At 42.6% G+C, this 17,500-nt stretch overlaps 1 protein-coding gene across 1 annotated transcript in view; it reads left to right on the forward strand.

The window, feature by feature from the left end:
* The window catches only part of LOC138970724 (sushi, von Willebrand factor type A, EGF and pentraxin domain-containing protein 1-like), a 42,464-nt gene that overhangs the window by 9,024 nt on the left and 15,940 nt on the right, over positions 1 to 17,500 (forward strand). Inside the window, exons 6-19 of the mRNA XM_070343220.1 lie at positions 506 to 688; positions 1,542 to 1,718; positions 2,072 to 2,323; positions 4,498 to 4,674; positions 6,227 to 6,400; positions 6,611 to 6,859; positions 7,159 to 7,389; positions 10,457 to 10,642; positions 11,362 to 11,534; positions 11,844 to 12,014; positions 12,785 to 12,950; positions 13,685 to 13,846; positions 16,263 to 16,424; positions 17,342 to 17,500. The exon at positions 17,342 to 17,500 is cut by the window's right edge and continues 52 nt beyond it. Of these exons, the coding sequence (XP_070199321.1) occupies positions 506 to 688; positions 1,542 to 1,718; positions 2,072 to 2,323; positions 4,498 to 4,674; positions 6,227 to 6,400; positions 6,611 to 6,859; positions 7,159 to 7,389; positions 10,457 to 10,642; positions 11,362 to 11,534; positions 11,844 to 12,014; positions 12,785 to 12,950; positions 13,685 to 13,846; positions 16,263 to 16,424; positions 17,342 to 17,500 (2,622 nt within the window). The remainder of the gene's footprint in view (positions 1 to 505; positions 689 to 1,541; positions 1,719 to 2,071; positions 2,324 to 4,497; positions 4,675 to 6,226; positions 6,401 to 6,610; positions 6,860 to 7,158; positions 7,390 to 10,456; positions 10,643 to 11,361; positions 11,535 to 11,843; positions 12,015 to 12,784; positions 12,951 to 13,684; positions 13,847 to 16,262; positions 16,425 to 17,341) is intronic.

Consider the following 17,500-nt stretch of genomic DNA (forward strand, 5'->3'; position numbering starts at 1 on the left):
GGCTAGCGCAGATGCTCGGAATTAAGGTTTTTATTCCAGGTGTGTGAGTGTGTGTGTGTACTGTAGTGTGTGTCACGAATCTCTTGAACGTCCACACACTTGGTAAGAACGTGTTCAATGCCAATGGTCCTAGGTTCATCGCATCCAAAACAGTACAGAGGGTCTTCACCCTTCAACAGATACGAATGTGTGATGTAACTGTGGCCTATGTGGAGGCGACAGAGAACTGTCGAATAGTGTGTGTGGTGTGTGTGTGTGTGTGAGTCAGTGTGTGTGTGTAGTGTGTGTGTGTGTGTGTGTGTGTGTAAAACTGAAGAATAGTGCCTGTGTGTGTGTGTGTGTGTGTGTGTGTGGTGTTTGTGTGTGTTGTATGTGTGTGTATGTATGTGTGTGTGTGTGTATGTGTGTGCGAAACGCAAATCTCAAAAACTGCTTCACCGATTTTTTTCCTTCTGTAATCTTGATTCTTTATCATTTTTCTTTCTATCTTTATTTGTATGTATAGTTTTGTACTGCGACCCGATGCCGGGGATTCAGCACGGAACACGCACGTGCTCGGGGTCACGGACTAATATGTACGGGTCTGTGTGCACTCATGCGTGCAACAATGGATACCGGCTGACCGGAAAACAGAACGTCACGTGTCAGTCGACGCAAGCGTGGAACCACGCACCTCCATCTTGTCCACGTGAGTTGTGCTGTGTATGGTAGGCCGATGGTGCCAAAAGGATAATCTTGAACCTTTTTATTTTCATGACTTTATTGTCCTGGTAAATTTGGATCGCTTCCTCCCAGTGGAAAGCTAGCAGCAACAGAGTCGCGTTACCCAGGTTTGGGTGTAATCAGTTGTGTATGGTAGACCGATTATGCCAAAAGGATAATCTTGAACCTTTTTATTTTCATTACTTTATTGTCCTTGGAAATTTGGATCGCTTCCTCCCTGTGGAAAGCTAGCAGCAACAAAGTCGCGCTAGCGCTACCCAGGTGTGTGCGTGTTTAGGTGTAATCAGCCACCTGCACTTATGGCAGAATGACCGAGGTCTTTTACGTGCCGCAGTGGTGTCACGGGGGTAGAACATGGATATTGCTTCTCAGTGAGTCTGCACATAAAATTGACCCGTGTCGGGTTCCGCTTCAGCGTTGTAAGCATTATTATATCTGATGGAAGTTATTCTAATCAATGCAATACCTGCTTGGCATCAGTAGATTTTATCACAGTTGCACGGTGAGTGTTGCAGTGTGACGGAGTTGCTCACAATTGTGAGTTGTGCAGCATGGCTGCCTGCTGGTGCTACTTGAGTTTGAAAATGTTGGGAGTAGTACGGTATGGCTGCCTGGTGCCAACAGATTTGGTCACAAATGGGAATTGAACTGTATGGCTGCCTACTGTCGCCAATTAAATTGCTCACAAATAAGAATACAGCAGTCTTGAGCATATCACATCTGTATCGTTTTTTAAGCTGTTTCGGGCGAACTCGGATCTGTGTCATATTTTCAGCCGTTTCATGTGGAACTCAAATTTTTGTCATAATTATTTTCAGCCGTTTCATGCGGAACCCCACCAGCTGTAGACAACGGGCGACGTCTGTGCCATCGCGGATACACGTACCCAGAAGTGTGTGTGGTTGAGTGCAACCCGGGATATAGCTACACGGCCAGCTCCCCCTTCGTCTCATGCCGCGCGGATGGCACCTGGTCGCCAGTTTACTCCTGTGTCGGTAAGATGGCTGACAAATTATAGTATTGAAAAATCGAAAAAAAGTGAAATGATACACTACAGCACAGTATATGACCCCAGTGTGAGTCGAATACAGGACTGCAATTTTTCTTTTGCACTACTAGGAATAGTCGACGCTGGTTGGGTATTTGTAATCCAGTCTTTTGCTATTTCGGGTGACAATTGCAGCGTGTTAAAGTCTTCGGACCCAGCGTTTGTTCACGTGTTCTCTGGGAAGCGACAGAGAGCAATGACTGACTGTTTAAGTAATATCCACACGATTTTCTCTGCATCACACTTGTAAATAATTGAGCAAATCGATTTAACTGAGTATAATAATGTATGAAATTGCAGATGTTCAACCACCAACGTTTCCGAACGGTTGCCCGGTCAACCAGGAACTGTTCTCCGGTCCTTTGGAAACGCCCGTGGCTGTCTTCTGGGATGACCCTGACACATTGGACAACAGCAATCAGTCTGTGACCTTGACCTCTGACCCTGCAGCAAGTGGCTCGCTCTTGGGACCTGGTTTCCACCTGATTACGATCACAGCTAATGACTCCTCCGCCAACTCAGCGTCCTGCAATTTTGTCGTAGAAATAAGAGGTGAACTATATCAACTGTATGACGGCTTACTAGTGCCAAAACCTCATAATTGTAATTATCAAGGGAAAATTAGTAATTTTCCCTTGATAATTACCATTTTCACGTGTTTATTACTAATTTTCCCGGAATAATTACTAACTTTCACCTGTTAATTACTAATTTTTAGTTTTGGCTCACTTCCTGACGGATTGCTAGTGCCAAAACTAAAAATTTGTAATTTTCCCGTGAAAATGAGTAACTAACAGGTGAAAACAGTAACTGACAGCGTTAATTAGTAATTATCACGTGATAATGGGTAACCCCAGGTTTTGGCACTAGTAAACCGTCATAGGGCTTACTAGTGCCAAAACCTCATAATTGTAATTATCAAGGGAAAATTAGTAATTTTAGTAAATAGATAATTACCATTTTCACGTGTTAATTACTAATTTTTCCGGGAAAATTACTAACTTTCACCTGTTAATTACTAATTTTTAGTTTTGGCTCACTTCCTGACGGATTGCTAGTGCCAAAACTAAAAATTAGTCATTTTTCCGTGAAAATTACTAATTATCCCGTGAAAATGAGTAACTAACGAGTGAAAACAGTAACTGACAGCGTTAATTAGTAATTATCACGTGATAATGGGTAAGCCCAGGTTTTGGCACTGGTAAGCCGTCATACAACTGGGCGTTCCTTTTCTTTTAGGCACCTAGCTAATTCTAAACTGACTTTTTGGGATGCAGATTTCATTGTTCTGTCTTATGGCATGCAGAACATATTCCAGATTTTTTGTCGATTTTAACGCGGGAACCTTGATTTTGCGACTTTGATTTTTTTTCGGGGTGGGTGTCTGTGTTTTAGGTTCCACTGTATAGACACTACATCATATAGGCTTAAACTCAATCTGTTGTCTGAATAAGATAGGGGAATGAATGGCCTTTTTAGGTATATGATTAGTTTTACATCAGAAAGATCTGCCCTTAAACGCATCTGCCTAGTTTTTTTAATGACGGGTAGCATAGTAATAATGACTCTTACAAATGCGTGTTGTTTGTTAACTGTCGTGCATTCGATCCGGCCCTTGCGACCATCTCTCGAAAGCGCCGACCACTGCCGTGGATACCAGACAGGTTTTCTTAGTAAAAGTAAATTTTAAGGGGCTTATTGACCGTCAGGTCTTAATTGCCTATAATTATTGGACATGAATTGGTTTATACGATTCGAGTTTTACGCCCTCACGGCTTTTTGATGTTTGCGTGTTTAGGTGGTATCAGCCATCTGCACTTATGGTAGAATGACCAAGATCTTTAACGTGCCATTGTGGTGACACGGGGGTGGGAGATGCATACTGTCTCCGGGTCTGCACATAAAGTTGACCCGTGTCCGTCCCGGCCCGGATTCGAACCAGCGACCTCTCGATCACAAGTCCAGTGCTCTACCACCTGAGCTACCCGGGCCCCCGAGGTTTTCTTTTTCATGACTTCCCTTTTTATAAAGACCAGTTTTAGTCGGCCCCTACGGTGTTTGTTACGAACAGGTTCGACTGTAGGTCACGCAGTCTCGTTGTACGCCTTCTCACGTGCGTATTGAAGAGTCGGACGCAGATATCCGATGCTTGCACTTTTGCTCGCTAGCTCTTCGAAAATACATCATAACTTCCTTATGTTTTATATGTCTGACTTAAAACTTAGTACAAAGTATGATAATGTTGTGAAGATACTAGATATATAAATATATTACATGAACATTATTTAGTTTGAGGTTGATCCTACGTTCTTAAATCAATGCGAACATGGACGCTGAACCACGATGATTTCACTTTCGCTTGATAGCTCGTCGCAAAATACATTATAACTCCGTTATTTTTAATTTTTTTGACTTAAAACTTGGTATAAAGTCAGATAATGTTGTGAAGATACTATATATATAACAATATTACATGTACATGCTTTAGTTTGAAGTCGCGCAAGGTAGTGCAAGGTCGCGTGTGGTCGCGTACGGTCGCGTAGTAATTAGTCAGACCGGTATTGAAGCATCTGCAAATGTTTTGAAATCGAAGTTCTTTACAGCAGTATATCTGCAGTCTTAATGACGTTTCTATTGTTCACTTTGTTCAAGTTTTTGTCTTGGGATTTCATTTTGACTGCTCATACATGCTTGATTTATTCCGTTGCCGTTTTGTTATCTCGTAGCCAGGGTGTGCCCGGATCTCCCAGCTCCGCCAAACAGTCACGTGACCTGCTCCCGGGGTTACGTGGAGGGGTCAGCGTGCATGATAACGTGTAACCATGACTACGACATCGAAGGGCAGGCGTTACTGACATGTCTTCATTCGGAACAATGGAATGCACCACTGCCAATTTGTGAGGGTAAGCTACTTGGATCACAAAACAACATAAACAACAAGATATTGATAATCGGGAGCATTGGTAGAGAATACTTACATTCAAAACGAACCTTTCAAGAAACAGGGAATATATAATCAAGAAGGGATAGAATATATCGATACCCTTTACATCATTCTCAAATCATCAGCTTTACCTCCCGTAAACCATCACAGATACGGTCAGGCTTTTACACACAGTACAAATACCCTTTCATTTAAACACTCACCGATTGAGAACATCCTAGGTGCCCTCCGTAAAGAGCGAACAATTTTCAAAGAATTTATTTTTGCGTGGTTTATCTTACCCCTGAGCCATCGTGAACCCGTGTGATCCAGTTTCCCTTTTTCACAATGAAGTCGTCAGTTAGTTATTTGAATGCGACTATTTACAATAGCACGTTTTTATGCACGAAACAAACGGCTGTGGTTCACAAGAACTCTAACGATGGCTTTTGACTGTTGAGAGGAACGGCGATATGCACTGGCCGGCGTCGTCTGCTACGACCCTTGCGTGACCCTGCTTCCGGGCTTTTCTTTTTTCAAACTTTCACAACTTCGAATTGTACTGATCTTGTCTTGATGAAAAAAGAATTCTTTTATGATTAAAGAATGTTTGTGTAACAAGCTGTCAATTTATTATTTAGATTTTAAAAGTTAGGTCTAGCGCAAAAACGCACCACGGTCCAAAAACATTTTGATAATCATCGATTCACGGCTATCGCCAATTTACATCGATAGAATGAGACCCGAAGGGAAGTAACTCATGTTTGACCTGAGTTCAGGATGGGTCCAAAAAGTGTTCGAGACAATCTGCAAAATTAATTCTGTAAAAATTGCTCGCTCTTTACGTAGGGCACCTAGGATGTTCCCGTTTGGTGAGCGTTCAAATGGAAGGGTGTTTGTACTGTGTGTAAAAGCCTGACAGTATCTGTGATGGTTTACGGGAGGCTTACTGTCCGGGCGTGAATTCCGGTATTCATAACAGCCGTCCAGCACCAAAACGAGGCGCCATTGCTGTTGAGGCCAAGTCCACGAAAATAAATTCTTTGAAAATTTCTCACGCTCGACAGAAAGCAGCCAGGATGTTCCCGTTCGGTGAGCGTTCAAATGGAAGTATATAGTACTATATGAAGACGCTCGGGGAGCTCTGTGATGGTTTACGGGAGGCTTACTGTGCCTTTAAAACGTGTGAGAGAGAGAGAGAGAGAGAGAGAGAGAGAGAGAGAGAGAGAGAGAGAAAGATAGAGAGAGAGACACACACACACAAGACAGACAGACAAACAGACACAGATACAGATGGAGAGACAGAGACAGAGAAATATTTGATTTTACACAAACGAATTGAAGCAAAATGGTCCATTTAGTTTGCAACAATAGATCAAAGTATTCAGGTCTTTTGAACGTAGATGAATTTCTGTACCTACTCTTTGCGATCGTGTACGTCCCCCTAAATTCCACACTTTACTTGCAAAGTGTGGAATGCTTAGATATAGAGGTGCCTGTGAGGATGTACTGAATCACTCAATTTCCAACAGCCGGGGGATGTTCGACGCCGCCGACGGTGGAAAAAGGTGTGTTTACCTGTCCCAACGGCCACACCTACCTGGCAACCTGTGACTTGGTGTGTGACAAGGGATTTGAGGTTCAAAACCCACCCTACATTCAGTGCAGCTACGATGAAACTTGGACGTCGCTCGGTTCCTGTGAAGGTCAGCTGAGTATTCACCCTCTTTCTATTTTAGGTTCCAGGCTGTTTTCCTAAAAATGCAAATGGAATCTTTGTATTTCTGACGTTGATGGAAGGAACTTGTATTTTTCCTGAAAAGGAATTTAAAAAAAACCTCAATCTACCCTAAAATGATTGAGTGTTATTTATATATAACTTCATTGTGTGAATCACGTTTTACCTTGTCCAACAGACACAGAACTTCCGGACTTCCCTGAAGGCTGTCCAGACAACCTTGACATATATGCTGCCCATCTCGGTCAACCCACACTGGTCACGTGGTCTCCACCCCACGTGACCGACAACTCTGATCAAGCCATAGAGTTGTCCAGCAACATCGAACCCGGGTCAAACTTTTCCATCGGCGTCACACACGTGACGTATACTGCCGTTGACCCTACCGGGAATTCCCGGACTTGCTCCTTCACTGTGACTGTGAATAGTGAGATTTTTTGTTTTCTTCTTAGCATCATAGTGTTTGATTGCTATGAAATAATTTTTAGTCAGTTGTAGACGTATGTCTTTTTAAACGCATCTTTCTTGCCTAACCATCCCTTACAGTCTACAGTGAAATGGCACCTTTGTGATAACCCCCTTTTAATTCCGGATTTACTGAATTTTTGTTGAATTTGTTGTTAATGTTGGTATGCTTTTTATAATGACTAGTACAACAAAACAGCATGCTAAAGAAGTATTGAAGATGATGACATGGCAGTACTTCAATTAAACATTTGTTTTCAGCTGCTGTGTGTCCTTTACCTGACCTTGAACCATCCAACAGACTCCAGAAGGTCATGACCTACACTTGCGCCGACGGTTACGTGTACGGGGCTTCATGTGATCTGAATTGTACATACGGCTACCCACTGATTGGTTCTGACACCATTATCTGCCAGAAAGACGACGCTACTTATCCCCCAACGATGTTTTGGGACTGGGCTGGTCCCAGTGCCGTTAAACCGGAATGCACAGGTGTGTTAACGTTTTGCCGTTTCAATAACAATCACGGCGAGTCTCTATAGACGCCGGCCCTGCTTAGAGGGTCCCGGGACCCCGAACTTTATTGTATAGTGGGTCCTTGGACCCCCTCAATGGATTTTTTGAGGGTCCGAAGACCAGGATGTAATTCGTTCTTGCTTTAGGAAGGCACAATCCTCAGTCGACGACAGTCTAACCATGGAACACTCACGTCCATGTAATGCCGAATATTGGAAATTCTTTGAGCTCTTTCAAAAGTACAGACCCGGCAGAACATTTTCTGAAATAGTCGCACGAAATTCAGTGCGTCCTGGGACCCATTCTTATCAGGTTAAATGTGTCGCGGGGCTCCATGAATTTCAAATACGGTATTTGTGGGTTTGGGTAGCCCTGACAATGATTAATGATCAACATAATGTTCTTTGTCATCATTTTCACGAGTTTTCATTAACAAGCACCTGGGAAATAAATGTCATGTTCCCCGGGGAATAAATCCCCGGTTACCATAGTTGCAGGAAGCCCTATTACATAGATAATCAAAAGCAAACCCAATAGAAACGCTCGAGGATTCTTCGGCTCTTTTCATTGGCGTTTCCGCAGACCTAAACAGACGACACGACACTGCTTTGCAAAGTTCCAAAAACAAACTGGCAAACTGGCAAAAGTAAACAAAAAAACAAAACTACTTCAATAAATTCGTCACAAACAAATGAAACCTACCGATATGTTATGTCTTCTTACAAAGTCATGGAGTGCGTGTATCTTTGTGTGAGAAACACGAACGTCAAGTTCAAGTCAAACCAATTGACCCCTGACACACACATTTTGACCCGTGCACAAGACGTTGTATCGATAAACGAAGCACGCCTAAGAAATAATGATAAAAGCAAAGAAACTAGCAACAAGATATGCAAACATCTCACAAAGCCGAGCAAGCAGATTGACAGGTTTAATGAAAAACAAAGAGGTACTGAGTCGGAAACAAGATCGCGATTCTTTCCTTCGCTGCACGACGCAAATCTTCTGTGACCTTTGACGCAACGTAGCTTCCACATTCGATTACTAAGCTTAATACTCACAAGTGAAAGCCGAGGGAGTGGAATACCGAGATGAACAAACAGAACTGTGCATCCTCAAACCTGACATATTCATCTCAACATTTTATGAACTCAAAAATACAGAAAGTTGTTTTCACACGCCAGCTTTGATTGCCAGTGGTTATCCGCACGGAACTCGTGTGGTTATCAGCACGGAACCCGTGTTTCAAAGCATGGCTCCCTGTGTTGATTGTGATCTTATTTTCTCACTACCAAAATGATGACAAAAACGATGTTTGGTGGTTTGTTGTCAGACCAGCTTTTTTGTCGGTCCTCGGGGGGCATATCGACTTTTGTTTCATATTTATTGACCGCGGCCTTCGGCCTTGGTCAATAAATATGAAACAAAAGACGATATGCTCCCCCTCGGACGACAAAAAAGCTGGTCTGTCAACAACCCATCAAATATCTTATATTGTTCCCTTGACTGACGTTTGAAACATACGATCCTATATAATGAATACACTTGTGTTTGCTGTCCCTGCGCATGATACTACTACTAATAATGGAATATTTATATAGCGCTTCCCCACAGCTCGAAGCGCTCATATAGTCAACAACTCATTTTTTTTTATAGAAACAATAAGCGCTCTAATTATGATGATATATAATAATGAGAATAATAATACGAGAATTTATAACGCCAAAAGGCGACTCAAGGCGCACTCATACACATTCTTTCGCATTAACAACTCATGCACTCATGTACACTTACGCATACATTACATGAAGATGACACGGCAACAACACAAACAGAGACACGGCACTCAAAAGTAAGCATGAAAAACAAAAGAAGATGTCAAATAATAATTATGTAAGCCTGCATGGCTGTTTACAACTGCTCTGATTTAGGCTATGCTGTATTACAGACGATGACAGTCCTATGCTATGTCAAAGCTTCTTATTCCCTCGGGTGCTATGAAACTGGTTCCGCACAACTACCTCGTACTGTGCGTGATGTTAATTGTCTAGAGCGTTTACGTCGTTTTGTTTCCTGGAGCCGGCTTCCTGGGCTCGTGGTGGTCCCACCGGTAGTCGGACCACCGCTTCGTCATCCGGTTTTGACGAAACCTTGACTGTTGTCGGGGAGGGCAACGCTGTAATCGGGCACCTTCCCGTGCCAAGAGGCACAGTCGGTCGACACATTTTTCATGAAACCCGATTTTCTTCAACTTCAGTTGACCGACCGTGTTGGTGGCCCATGACAAAATAAAAGCACATACGCACACAAAAACGCTCCACTCCAAGATATTCATTTGAATCCGACCATATCCCTCATAAACTAAGCTAACGGTTTCCAACAAAAACTTCAACATCAGTTTCATTTGAAATACCGCAACAACAGCTTGCAGAATTACAACACCGTTCCCATGTGTTCATTGTTAGCATGTGTGTCTAGTGTTCTGTCCCCACAAATAGCATATTAACCCTACCTGTCCCAAGATAAGCCAATAAGCGGTTTTGCTGCTAGCATTGGTCACCTCCCTTGGCCCAAGGGAGAGAAGCGTCTTACCTCCCTGGCGCGAGCGCTAAACTGAGGACACGGGTGAAAAATCGCTTCTTTGCGATGTGTAAATCGGTACTCTTCTATTTAATTTCTGCAGCTTAGGTAACTGCGCCATGTGTAAAAGATGGGTAGCATATGATTCGGACATACCTCGACACCACAAATTTTAAAAACAATGAAGACTATGCCCAGTTACCTAAGCTGCAGAATAAAATAGAAAAGTACCGATTTACACATTGCAAAGTAGCGATTTTTTCACCCGTGTCCTCTGGCGCTCGCGCCAGGGGAGGTAAGCAGGGCTAGCAGCAAAAGCGCTCATTGGTCCTGCGATGACGTAAAAATCAAATAACCAGTAAGGCTGACCCATGAAACCGACCCCAGAATCTTGTCATTATTGCCCTGCCTTTTTTATGATTCACCATTTTGTTTTTAAAATTACTTGTTGCCATGAAAATAGTCAGTGAGTGTCCAGACCTGCAGCCTCCAGCTAACGGTGCCTTCTCCTGTAACCATGGCAACATTGGCTGGGACTGCTTGATGTCGTGCCAGGAACCTTACGACGTTCCCGCAGTGCTAAATCGAGACGGCCATTTCTACTGCTCTACTTCCGCGTGGTCACCCTCCAAAGTACCCGACTGTACAGGTAAGAGGGGTATTTACCCACCACCACCCCTCCCCTCGCTCTTTTATATAATAATAATAATGATAATGATAATACTTATAATAATAATAATTAGCTTTTCTATAGCACGAGTCACGTAAATGGCGCTTCACAATTGCCATAAAACAAAATCAACAAAATACATTCAGTGTCATGCGATGTAAGGGTTTCCTGTCTTGTTGCCATAGACGCCTGTCTGTATCCCCTTGGAGACGCCCCTTTGGTAGAAAATGTGATTAGTATTTATCAAAGATGAGACAAACGGGCTTTGGTGAAACTTTTACTCATCAATCAATTAACTTTCGGAAGCTTTCAGGCTTCCACCCTACATTGCTAGATGTGGTGCAAAAGAAAATGAATATCCTTTAGAGATACATACATGGAAGTGAAACATACGTGTAATCTGTAATTACAAGCAAGACAAAATACGCACGTTTTACGATAAACTGGTTGATAAAATAGATTTTTGGTGTGAAAGTAACACATTATAGCCGGAACCATCCATTTCAAAGACAAAGCAAACCATGGCTGAATATGAAACGGGAGAGGGGGGGGGGGTGGGCAGAGAGAGAGAGAGAGAGAGAGTGAGAGGGGCTGTATTTCACAAAATCCAGAAAATAATATTATATGTATCACAGCCACTTGCCCAAAAAATTCTCGAGAGTACCAGTCCTAATGTAAATCTCTTTTTTTTCCTCCAGTTTCGGTACGTCCCGGTGCTGCTCGACTTCACTCAGACTTGTTCTACTACACCTCAAGTTGCAATACTTCCGGTGACGCACTCAAGCAGAACTTCATCACCCGAATGAACGCTCATTCCGTGTTGCAGAACGCGTGCCTCAATGTGCCGTCGTGTACCGTGGAGAAGATACAGGTTCGTTTACAAGCTTCTATGTTTCCATGTGAAGAAAACACTTCCTTGGTGTGCACATAATGATGTATGCGGTTTTATATCCCCGAGTCCTCGATTCTCTCTCTCGCTTTTTTCTCTCTCCACACCCCCCCCCCCCCTATTCCCCCCATCTCTCTCTCTTAAACTCTCTCTTTCTCAAACTTCCCCTTCCTCTTCTCTGTTTTCCCTCTGCCTCTCTTTCTGTGTGTCTGTCTATCTCTCTCTCCGACTCAGTCTCAAACACACACACACACACACTCTCTAGCGCTCGTTGTGTCTGTGTGTACATAGGTAACATGCAGTGAGAATGGCCGGCGAAGGAGAAGCCCTTGGACTGAACGTGAGAGTGGCTCTGACAGATACAAGAGGAATGCTGGCCAGACACACTATGTTCTCATTGCCTTCGATATCGTCATTCCATATCAACACAACGCATCACAGACACAGGCCGACTTTAAACAGGTAAGTTTTTCTGAGAAACAAAGGGACGTAATCGTTCTTACTGCACACTCCATGGGCAACAAGAGCGAGTGAGTTATACGGTGTCACGATTTCCTCTTTCGCCTGTGTACATATTTCCCCCTCGATATTCATACTCAAAGACTGAAATGTTGTTTCCTGGTAAAATTAAGAAGTGACATTATTTATGGACAAAAAGCATGTCAGTTTCTTGCATGTGAAGAAAATTGGTGGTGAAATGTAATAGATTTCACCCCCAAAATCGATTTATTCAAAAACGTGTACCGAGTGGTTACGTCCCTTGAGTAAGAAGGGAAACATTTTAGGATGAATCAAATTTCTAAGTTAAATTAAAAAAATTGGTTGGACAAATTTGGCCCCATGAATGTAAGGTACACAAGGTCGCTAATCAGTACTATCGAAGGGTGTTTTTTTGTTCAGTGTAGAGTTTATACTAGATCAACTAGGCCGAGAAGCGAAATATCAAAACGGCGAAAGATGAAAACGTCACAACGGAACCAATAATTATTTGGCTCCTCCAATTTTTGTCAGAGGTTTTGCCAGAAAAGGTCACTCTCCCACAACCAATACAAACCCGACGGAGTTCTTTTCGGAATTCGTCTATTAGTGTGACCATTAGGCGGCCGGCCCATTAATCCTACAATACATTTGCTTTTTAAAGTTACCCACGTCCTACTCTAATGTTATGGCCTTATAACTTTTCTTTAATTGTATTTTGCCAAATCAAAATGGTTGCTTCTTGTTACCGACAGGTCCTCGAGTCGACCAAGGGTGCGATCTACGACAGCCTAGTTGAAAACTCGCGGAACGGAACCTTTGACTTCGAAGGGATGACTATTGATGGTCCAAGTCTGCCAACTTTACAGGCCGACTGTCCAGATGGAACCACGTCTTCGTTGTCAAGCACGATGTCTTGTGGTAGGTGGAGGTGCCTGAAAGTAACGGAGGCATCCAGAAAACGCACATAGAAACCAGGCTCAATTTTGACTCCGCTGAGTAAACAGTGATCAAAGTGGTTGCAGCTAGATCAGTCAAACCTGGTACACTTACCGCTTTTTATAATCCTTGGCGGCTCACACATTTTGAAAAACTTCCATCAAATGTCGCTGTCCCCCCCCCCCCCCCCCCCCCAAATAAAATATTTCGGCGGTGCATTTTCTTGAACATGTATTTCGAAAGCAGGTTGAAACTTTTCACGAATGCAGAGTGGTTTTTGTCTCTCGACAAAAAAGTGCTTTAACATCCTCCCAACCTAAGAGTGACATTAAAGATCACCATTTCGTCAGAGGCGATTTCGTCTTTAGCTCTCCTCTCTTAAATGTAGACTGACCTAGATATATACGGAGGATGATCTGAATAGAGGCTTCTTTGGCCCGGGTAGAGAATGAACTAAACGACAATGACCTTGATTGAAGATACTTTGGCCATCTTTGGGCGAAGTCGACTTCGCGAAAACTTCTTTGCGAAAATCGCTGCACAAACATTTGGCACTGAATTTTCGGCAAAAAAGGACGTCGTGAACCTACTTTCGGGCTCAAGTAGAGAAGGCCTTTACAGAAGGCCAAAAAAACTACGATGCTATAAGTGTTATAATTTAGGCAAAAGCTTTCAAATTGAAAAAAGCGAGAGAAAAAAAGTAATGTGGTTTTCAGTGGGCTGTTCCAAAGGGCTGTACATGTCCGGTCAGCCCGGCCAGTGCCTGGAGTGTGCAATGGGCAGTTACGCGGAGCTGGACAACGCCACGTCATGCACACCGTGCCCCCAGGGGATGACCACTCTCACCACTGGCAGTCAGAGCCTGGAGGAGTGTCTGGGTAAGCATGCATGAATAATTTCTATTAATTAAATTTGAATAATTTGTATGATCCCGGGGTAGTGTCCCTAGCGGGAATTAACGAATCAATTAATTAATTAATTTAATTCAATTAAATGTCTTTTCAGAGAAAATTCTTTTTCTTTTACATTTCCTCTTTGTTGTAAAAACAACAACATACGCTCGTATTGTTTTTTTGGGGGGGATTTGAATGCTTTATTTACAACTCCGGCTTTCTCGTGTCGAGGACCCTCATACACGCTCACATGCACAGCAGTACATTTCAGTTTACATGTAAGGTTCTATAACAATTTGAAATGCTACATCCCTTTAATAATAATAGTAATAATAATAATAATAATAATAATAATAATAATAATAATAATAATAATAATTGTCAGTAAGTACTGGTGTCACATGACTGATGTGAACCAGTTGATTGGCTAATGGCGATGCGCTTAAATCTGTTAGCGCACTCCTGGAGTGCGCTAACTTTTCCACAGAGCGTATTCTTACACCCTTTGCCAAAGCGAGACTGTACTCTCATCCTCAGAATTAATTAATGACATGTAGCTTATATTCTCCACAATACCAATGATTATGACCATAAATGTCCTGCTTTTCAATTAAAGCAGAAGTGGGTTTTTTCTGACAGATTGCATGCGCCTGTGCCGCCCACAGTTGCACTGATCTAAAAATAGAACCCGCTGTGTCTAATTTTTCAGTTTCGACTTGCGAAGATTCCTCTCATAATTATGCCATGTTGGTGGCATGTACCTTATTATCCACATTACCAAATGATGAGTTAGTATACAATTCCCAGCAGCTAACAGAAAACACAAGTGTTATTCCGATAACGTCGCAGCTAGATCAGCACGTAGCAGACTACACTGAAATACGACTGCATCTGTTCAGTAAATGAATGCTTTCCGTTTATTTTAAGGCAAGAACAATCGGAATCGAAAACGTGTAGGGTTTAGAACGTTCTTAACACATATAAGACTTATTACCAGCCTGCTTTATGTGTGCAGACTCAGTGCAACGGGACGAGCAATTTTTGTTTTTGAAATGAGACTCAGTGCAATAGCCTAGCAGACGACATAAATCCCGCTCAGCAAATTAACATGTTAGGCAAATGTGAACGATAAAACGATGGGGATATAATACGTGTAGGGTTCAGAGCATTCTTACCGTTCATATTTAGTACCAGACTCCCCGATGAGGGAAGATACCACACGAAAAACATGCCACGTTTATTTTGAAAATGGGCTTTCCGTCGACCTTGGCAAGGGGCACAACTCTGCACAGTCAATCTGTCGAAGCTCGATGAAGGTTTCGAACCGCAAATAACTGAAAGCACAGTCCTTTCTCCGAGTTCAAATGAGAGAAAGATCATCACTGTTTAGCTTAACGCTACACTGGAATTTACCAACAGAAATTAAAACAAGAGTTTGCGTGTGATGAAAGCACAACACACGAGACAGCCCACACAAAAGTAGATCTTCTACGATCTGACCACACAGAAATGCCTATTCAAATGCGCGTAGCAAAATGTGCGTGTTGTATCTTCTTTTTTCTCTGGCGGTACCGACAATATCGTTATTGAAACAATCCCAGTGCACTAAGGGATTTATAGAGCAAATCTCGAAAATAATTATTGAACTCAGCGCTATGCGCTTCGTTCAATAATGAATTTTCTCGATTTGCTCTATAAATCCCTTAGTGCACTGGGATGTCTCAATAACTTAAATTATAATAATAATAATAATAATAATAATAAGGGTATTTATATGGCGCAAATCCTAACATAGTTCTAAGCGCCTTACAGAAATAAAAATTCAACAAAGTCATGTACAGATCTGCACCCTGGATCCCCGCTATAGATAGGGACACTGCCCCTGGGCCTTACTCTGCTCCCAGCACTAAACATGGGGGGGGGGGGGGGGGGTGAGCAGGGCTTAGATGGGACGGAGTGAGTGGATGACGATGGATCAGGATGTGATCGGTCATGATTTCTTTCGAGATTCTTTCTTTGGTAACATTCTTTGTTGTTGTGGGGTGGGATTTTTTTTCAACATTTTTAATCACGTTTTGAATATAATGCAACACAAACATACAGATATCAGAAGATCTGTTATAACAAGAAAACAAGAAAGCAATAATTACATGTACTTAACAATCTAAGATAACAATTTAGACAAAATCCGTATATATGTTGACGACAACAACAAAAACAAAAAACAAATACGAAAAAAAGAGTGGTTTTTTTTAGCGTGTGTGTGTGTGGGTGGGGGGCAGTGGTGATTTTAACGTTTTGTTTTGTTATACCATAACATACCATTCTTGTTTTTCTGATTTTAACATTCTTTGAACGAAGCTAATGTTAACCGACTCAGCATTGATATCCATACACACAGAGCTGTGCACGGCCGGCAGCGTGTCCCCCGATGGCTTTGTGCCCTGTCAACCGTGTCCTCCGGGTCACTACCAGTCACGCGACGGGGTCACGACCTGTGACCTTTGCCCTGTCAACACATGGACACAGGATGGTGGGGCCAACTCTTCCCTACAATGCATTCGTAAGTGCGGCAATGCGGCAGAATACAATGCCCGCCATTTCGGCGCATATCCTACTTTTCACGGCCTATTATTCCAAGTCACACGGGTATTTTGGTGGACATTTTTATCTATGCCTATACAATTTTGCCAGGAAAGACCCTTTTGTCAATCGTGGGATCTTTAACGTGCACACCCCAATGGGGGGTTCCAGTATACTAGCAGGGCGTGATTGAAGCTAGATATTTGAAACTTCGCACACTTCAAGGGTTTCATGTCTTCCAGACTGGAACAAACTCTGGTTGGCCCTCGTCAAATTTCAAGCCACAGAGAGGTCAAATTCGAATCAGAAATGAAAAATTATCATTTTCTGGGAGGTTTTTGCAGCTATATCCCTGAAGATTCACACACTTTCAGAGTTTAACGACCTCCAGAATTTACTTAAGCCTGATGGATCCTTGTCAAATTCTAAGGTCATAACAAGGCGCGGTTCAAATAAAAAACCAAAACAACAACGTGTTAAGAACCATTTAATTTGTGATAACTCGCTCGAAAAAATATTTTGTGCTAATTTTGACCAAATATCTAAACAAGATAAAAGATGTGATGATTACAAAGACCACTCAAGTTAAAAATTGTTGTTTTTATTTTTGTTTTTTTATGTTGCTTGCTTGCTGCTGCCTTTAGCATGAAACCACAATAAAGCTACAAAGAACAAAACACGTGAAAAAAAAGGTTGCATTCACAATACCCCGAAAATGAATTTGTTGTTTCCATTTCATTTTTATTTTCATTACTTAATAGTCCCATCGCTGAGAAAATCGGGTCGCATCCTCCCAGTCAGTGGAAAGCCTGCAGCAACAGAGTAGCGCTACACAGATGTGTGCGTGTTTTCACCCCTTCACTGAAAAACCTTTCTTTTCAATGCTGGCCTACATAGCTGCAGACGTCACGCTGACCAACACCAGCGTAAGCGGTCACATGACAGGGGCGTGGTCAGTGCTGACGGTGTCGCTGTGGGTCAAACTGCCGGACAACAGCAGCCTGGTCATCTCCATCACGGACGGTAACGACAACTCCACGCTTCTTGCCTCCTATG

This window comes from Littorina saxatilis, linkage group LG7, assembly GCF_037325665.1.
Source record: "Littorina saxatilis isolate snail1 linkage group LG7, US_GU_Lsax_2.0, whole genome shotgun sequence".
In the NCBI taxonomy this organism is placed as follows: Eukaryota; Metazoa; Mollusca; class Gastropoda; order Littorinimorpha; family Littorinidae; genus Littorina; species Littorina saxatilis.